At 37.0% G+C, this 7,228-nt stretch overlaps 1 protein-coding gene across 1 annotated transcript; it reads left to right on the top strand.

Moving 5' to 3' along the window:
- Positions 1-990: 990 nt before the first annotated feature.
- Positions 991-6,084, top strand: tvp23b (trans-golgi network vesicle protein 23 homolog B (S. cerevisiae)). The gene is made up of 7 exons (XM_024388382.2): positions 991-1,089; positions 1,581-1,660; positions 1,783-1,927; positions 2,344-2,433; positions 4,979-5,104; positions 5,318-5,446; positions 5,652-6,084. The coding sequence occupies exons 1-7, from the start codon at positions 1,078-1,080 to the stop codon at positions 5,676-5,678; spliced, it is 609 nt and encodes a 202-aa protein (XP_024244150.1). The 5' UTR covers positions 991-1,077; the 3' UTR covers positions 5,679-6,084.
- Positions 6,085-7,228: the final 1,144 nt, after the last annotated feature.

Here is a 7,228-nt window from a genome sequence, read left to right as displayed (position 1 = left end):
CATACCACCAACTAATATCTATATACCTCTATTACATACCACCAACTAACATCTATATGCCACTATTACATACCACCAACTAATATCTATATACCACTATTACATACCACCATCTATATATCACTATTACATACCACCAACTAATATATATATACCACTATTACATACCACCAACTAATATCTATATACCACTATTACATACCACCATCTATATATCACTATTACATACCACCATCTATATACCACTATTACATACCACCAACTAATATATATATACCACTATTACATACCACCAACTAATATCTATATACCACTATTACATACCACCATCTCTATACCACTATTACATACCACCAACTAACATCTATATACCACTATTACATACCACCAACTAACATCTATATACCACTATTACATACCACCAACTATATATCACTATTACATACCACCATCTATATACCACTATTACATACCACCATCTCTATACCACTATTACATACCACCAACTAACATCTATATACCACTATTACATACCACCAACTAACATCTATATACCACTATTACATACCACCAACTAACATCTATATGCCACTATTACATACCACCAACTAACATCTATATACCACTATTACATACCACCAACTAACATCTATATGCCACTATTACATACCATATCTATTGTTGAAAGTGCAGTATAGAGTAAAATACCTGTTACTTTTTATTCTCGTTTTTTATTCTTAAACCTGTGTGTTTGCTTATGTTCTTTGCTAAATATCCATTTTGAATGTATAATTCCACTTACGTATATGTTTGTACAATTTGGAAAAAAATACAAATTAAAGAAGCCCCAGTTCCCGATTAGGAATTCCGAGTTGCTTGACTGATAAACGATTATTCACTCGGAGCTCTTTTTATTTTTTTGTCTTGAACGCCCCCCGAAGTCGGGAAGTTAGAGATTTCCGAGATCCCAGTTGTTTTGAACGTGGAAATAATCTTCATTGACTCTTGATTTGTCAGTGTCATACACTTTGACCTAGTGCGTAACCCGGAAGTGTAGTTCCGTCTGCAGTTTTCACAATGATGAGACTGGTAAGTCGTCAGTTGTCGCTTTTTTTCATCATATGATTTAATGATTTGATCAAGTTTGGCTATTTGGTATGGTAAACATGTTACTAAGAAATCACATCGTAATATTGCATCGTCCTGGGACGTATGGAGAAAATATAACGTTACCTCTCATCCAGAGAAGATAGCTTGCATGCTAACATAATCGTTTAGCTAGAATTTGTTTACATGTTAGGCCTATTTAACAAACTGGTTATTTTATGACAATAGCCACCTAACAAATCACGAACACTAACAAATCAGTATCTAACTAGTGAGGTTAGTGAAGTTGATAGCTAAGTGCCTATCGCACACTGGGAATGTAACAATCCAGGTATTGGCTGTCTAGCTAGCTAACGTTAGCTTTTTTTTTAACGGGGATCATTGTTTTAGTATGCAATGGATGAAGTATGCAGATTATAGCATTTTACATCACATGTTTGGAGTGATGAATGTCCTCTTTCATATGTCTCTAGGATGACAACGATGATGACGTCTCCCTGTTTGATGCCGAGGAGGATACAGGCAGAGGAAAGTCAAAGAAGACTAAAATCAAGTAAGTTGGTTCAGCCACAAGACGGTATAATGCAATGGCTCTCAGCCCTGGATAAAAGCGACAGATCAATTCAACCTACTGCATTGGCTGAGAAACGTTCATGCTTTTACCATGTTTTCTAGGCATCCAGTGGCCTCCTTCTTCCACCTATTCTTCAGAATGAGTGCCATCCTGGTGTACCTGCTCTGTGAGCTCCTCAGCAGTAGCTTCATCGCCTGCATGGTCACCATCATCCTTTTCCTGTCAGCTGACTTCTGGACCGTTAAGGTAGACCCTGAACAGTTAATAATAATTATAATTATAATAATAATATAATACTAATAGATCAGTAACAGCAATAGAACAGCAATATAAAATCAATAGAACATCAATAGAATATTGATTGAACAGCCATATAATATCAATAGAATATTGATTGAACAGCCATATAATATCAATAGAATATTGATTGAACATCAATAGAATATCAATAGAATATTCATTGAACATCAATAGAATATTGTTTGAACATCAATAGAATATTGTTTGAACATCAATAGAATATTGTTTGAACATCAATAGAATATTGTTTGAACATCAATAGAATATGAATAGAACAAGTGTAAATATTGTCAAACCTCTTTTTTTCTTTTGCTTTAAGTAAGTAGCCTAATTATGTATTAACACCAAATACTATATTTCAGAATATCACAGGCCGGTTGATGGTAGGCCTGAGGTGGTGGAACCAGGTGGATGACGATGGAAAAAGCCACTGGGTTTTTGAGTCCAGAAAGGTAGATCACACACACATCCCAGTCCTTCTGGGTAGGCAGTAACTAACTACCCAACAAACTACTACCCTCTACTGAAATACCTTCGTCTTTAGGGTCAAACCTAGTTCCATAGAACCAGTATCGACTCTGGATTTTTATGTCGTAGGGTAAAATCCATTTGAATTCAATCACTTTTTTTTTGTTGACAGCATCCCTTTTGATTTAAACAACACTTTCCGTACATGTTTGGTCCATGGTAGAAGCGGTTAGAAAATGAGTGACATTTTGGACCTGAATACCAAAACATTCAGGAGATAACAGGTGCTCAGTTGACCCATTTGACATACCCCAACATACCATGACACATCCATGTCTTCGTCACTGGAAAAGATAAACAGTTTAGATTTATAATCATGTAAAAAGCTTGCAAACATTTTTTATCAAACTATATTTTATTATTTCTTGAAAAAAATGTTTTTTAATAAAAAAAATTATAATTTTTAAACCTTTAACCTCAATGATTTTAAAAATGTGTGAATATTTTTTTTCAGATTCACATATGTTGTAATTTCGACTCTATTTCACAGAATCTGAGGTTTTTGTGTGGTGGCTGCCGTCTGTTGAGAAACAACATGCTCTTGAGTACAGGGTGGGTGTCATTTCAATTATAGATATAGAATGGACCTATCCCTCCAGACAACTGCAATTCAGCTGGTACACCATTGAAATTGAATAGAATTGATAACTTCTAATTACTACCACAAAGATCACTGCCAGTCCATCCACTGTCGAATGTGAACTTAAATGGTCATGTCTATTCTATTATCTGTAGTTCTATGATTTCAATAGGTTTCCTTTGGAGTATTGAGAGTATAATATAAGATAAGATATTCCCACTGAAGTCAACATTCTCTGATGTGTGGACCGTCAACATTCTCTGATGTGTGGACCGTCAACATTCTCTGATGTGTGGACCTCCAACTATCTTTGTGGTACCATTTGAAAGTTGACATTTTCAATTTTATTCCCATTTTTGTACATTTACCAACCAAAACATGACACCACACTGCATTCAATAGCATGTTGTGTCTCAACCGATGGCGGAAACAACACAAAAACCTTAGATCAGGGATGGGGAACTTTCATCGGGGTGGGGGCCTCATTAGTCTGCAGAGGCATACCCATACCCACACATGCTCTTGAATCTCCCCCTTGAGAGTGGAGAGAGAACGGGGGAAAAATGAATTTATTTCCTGCAATTCTACACATTTTGACATGGGGCGTAAAGATAATGCTGCAGTTTTAAAACAAGTGTGCTGAACTTCTACACATTTTGACATGAGGCATAGAGATAATGCTACAGTTTTAAAACAAGTGTGCTGAACTTCTACACATTTTGACATGAGGCATAGAGATACTGCTACAGTTTTAAAACAAGTGTGCTGAACTTCTACACATTTTGACATGGGGCGTAGAGATAATGCTGCAGTTTTAAAACAAGTGTGCTGAACTTCTACACATTTCGCCATAGGGTGGATAGAATACTTTGCAATTTTATAACTAATTTCATGCCATTTTAAATGTAGTGTGGGAAGAAATGTTTGCAATTTTTTAAATATATCTGAGTGAGTGTGACTAACAAAATCAATGGGGGCCCTTCTGGTTGGCAATTCGACCATGATTACTACAAGTTTAGACAGCTGGCTAGACTAATTTACCAATCTCAAAAATGTCAGCTGACAAGGTCTAATTGACTGACTGTCTGTGTCTGACATAGCAAGAGGGAAACTGCTGATGAACAACCAAATATCTAAATTGCATCTTGCGCATTCTACTATTCTTACTCTCAACAGTAAGTCGAGACCCTGATTGAGTTTTAAAAAACTGTTTTATCTGCTGTATAATATGATCTAAGGTACAAATATATTTGAATATGAAAAAATTGTAAACTTATTTTTTTAAATATAAAACATATCCATAAATTATTAAATAGTTTGACAACCCCGTTTGTCAGCTTTTGCATGATTTATAAATCTAAACTGTTTATCTTTTCCGGTGATGAAGACATGGGTGTATCATGGTATGTTGGGGTATGTCAAATGGGTCAACTGAGCACCTGTTATCTCCTGAATGTTTTGGTATTCAGGTCCAATAAGTCACTCTCTGAGCACTTCTATAATGGGCAAATATGTATGGAAGGTTTTGTTCAAATCAAAAGGGGTGCTTTTCAAAAGTGATTGATTTCAAATTTATTTACTCCATAACAAACGCCTATTAGTTATATCTGACTCCACCTACATTCTTTTAGATGCACTTTTTTATTTTAGTCTATTTGGGAAATATTTTCTTAACTCTTAACTCTGTTGGTTAAGGGCTTGTAAGTAAAGCATTTCACGGTAAATTCTACACTTGTTGTATTCGGCGCATGTGACAAAGTTTGATTTGATTCAAAGCATTATAACCCTCAATTATAGAATTGACCCTCAAAGTTTATATTGCCAAATTCTAACTTGGTCAATAAGCTAGTAGGTTATTCTCACATCTGTGAAATGCCTATCTTCCTCAGGGGAATTCAAAGCAGCTGGTGTCAGACTCCGAGTCGAGGATCTTCTGGCTGGGTCTAGTCGTGTGTCCTATCATCTGGGTCTTCTTCGTCTTCAGCACCCTCTTCTCCTTCAGGATTAAGTGGCTGGTTAGTTTTAATATAAATACTGTATATACCACTTAGCAGACACTTCTACCCAAAGTGGCTTACAGTACATTGAGTGCATGATTTATTTTTTGCCTACGGGAATTGTACCCCAACGAGCTTGGTATCGCCAGCGCCATACTCTCTCACAATGAGGTTGATCCGTGTGGAAAGTGGTGTGTCCCTGTTGTCAACGTCTCCCTCTCCTCCACCCAGGCCGTGGTGATCATGGGCGTGGTGCTACAGGGAGCTAACCTGTATGGCTATGTTCGCTGTAAAGTGGGCAGTCGGACGAACTTGAAGAACATGGCTACTAACTATTTCGGAAGGCAGTTTCTTAAACAGGTAACTTTTCTAATGCCTAGTCTCAGAATTTCATTTCAGAAGGGTGCCCTTGAAAAGCGCCCTGACACACTTCGGGAGAAGGGTGGAGAATCGGGATGCAACGTGGAAAGTCCTTCCAGGAAATGGACAAGAATGGTTTGCAATTTATTGGATCAGGATGTTATACCTAATGTTGTTTTTTTGTTTTGTGTGTTTTCTCTGACAGACAATGACTAACCAAGAGGAATCATAAAGAAGAACGTCGACTCTTAAGATCTGAACATATGTTTGCATTATTCTGAATGCCGTTGTATATCTGGAGTTTTACTAGCAACTAATACTGAATAGAAATCTTTTGGGACATTGCTTACCTTTGACGAGTTTTCCCATTGTGATACCATTTCAGGAGAGAAGTAGCATCATTTGTAGATAAGGTAAGTTTTTCCACTGTAGCTCTACTGACTCAAAGCAAATCCCTTATATCTGCTTTGATGTTTTGCATATTATCCCGAGACTTTATACAATAACATTGAAATGTTGTTTCTGACTTGTATTATACAAACATGTTGCCTGTATAACATTGATGGTTGTAAATATAGAACATCAAGGTCATGTGTTCATGTTTTTGTGCAAATACATTTATAACATTTCAAAAATGACGTGTGTTTTTGAGTTATTTTGGATGTACAGCATGAGGTGCATTCTACACTACTCATCTTTTTGGAATCTGACATCTTTAATTTTACTTAGATGTTTGGTGTCAAAGAGTAAGGCCCCCGAGTGGTGCAGCGGTCTAAGGCATTGCATCTCAGTGTATCACAACTGGCTGTAATTGGGAGTCCTATAGGGCGGTGCAGAATTGGCCCAGAGTCGTCCGGGTTAGGGGAGGTTTTGGCCGTCGTTATAAAATAAAAATGTGTTCTTAATAATAAATAAAGTACACACAGGAACATCAACCCCCTCTGATTTGTAGTTTTACTTACAGGAACATCAACCCCCTCTTTGTAGTTTTACTTACAGGAACATCAACCCTCTCTGATTTGTAGTTTTACTTCCAGGAACATCAATCCCCTCTGATTTGTAGTTTTACTTACAGGAACATCAACCCCCTCTGATTTGTAGTTTTACTTACAGGAACATCAACACCCTCTGATTTGTAGTTTTAGTTTTACTTACAGGAACATCAACCCCCTCTGATTTGTAGTTTTACTTACAGGAACATCAACCCCCTCTGATTTGTAGTTTTAGGAACATCAACCCCCTTTTGTAGTTTTACTTACAGGAACATCAACCCTCAACTTCCAGGAACATCAATCCCCTGATTTGTAGTTTTACTTACAGGAACATCAACCCCCTCTGATTTGTAGTTTTACTTACAGGAACATCAACACCCTCTGATTTGTAGTTTTACTTACAGAAACATCAACCCTCTCTGATTTGTAGTTTTACTTACAGGAACATCAACCCCCTCTGATTTGTAGTTTTACTTTCAGGAACATCAACCCCCTCTGATTTGTAGTTTTACTTACAGGAACATCAACCTCCTCTGATTTGTAGTTTTACTTATGGGAACTTTATGGGGAGGTATTAGATAAACGTATGTGGTGTAGTTAAATCACTACTTTGTAAGTAACTCATGAGCCTGCTTAACAATCAGTCATGCATGTTGGTCATAAATTATGTCCATTGCTCCACAAATGTTAGCGACACCTTGTGGTACATTATTGCAAGTTTTCTGCCACAACAAAGATGGCCGCTGTCCATGACCGATGTGAAGAAGACGTATAGGGAAGCGATCTCTTG

Source organism: Oncorhynchus tshawytscha, linkage group LG25, assembly GCF_018296145.1.
Source record: "Oncorhynchus tshawytscha isolate Ot180627B linkage group LG25, Otsh_v2.0, whole genome shotgun sequence".
NCBI classification, from domain to species: domain Eukaryota; kingdom Metazoa; phylum Chordata; class Actinopteri; order Salmoniformes; family Salmonidae; genus Oncorhynchus; species Oncorhynchus tshawytscha.
Note: the sequence above shows the minus strand (reverse complement) of the source record. Positions and strands in the feature narration are given on the sequence as shown.

Bases quoted from the DNA above. Each gene is read 5' to 3' on its own strand.
- tvp23b (XM_024388382.2), top strand. The intron at 2,434-4,978 runs GTAGATCACACA...TATCTTCCTCAG, and splicing joins GGGTTTTTGAGTCCAGAAAG to GGGAATTCAAAGCAGCTGGT. The intron at 5,447-5,651 runs GTAACTTTTCTA...TTTCTCTGACAG, and splicing joins GAAGGCAGTTTCTTAAACAG to ACAATGACTAACCAAGAGGA.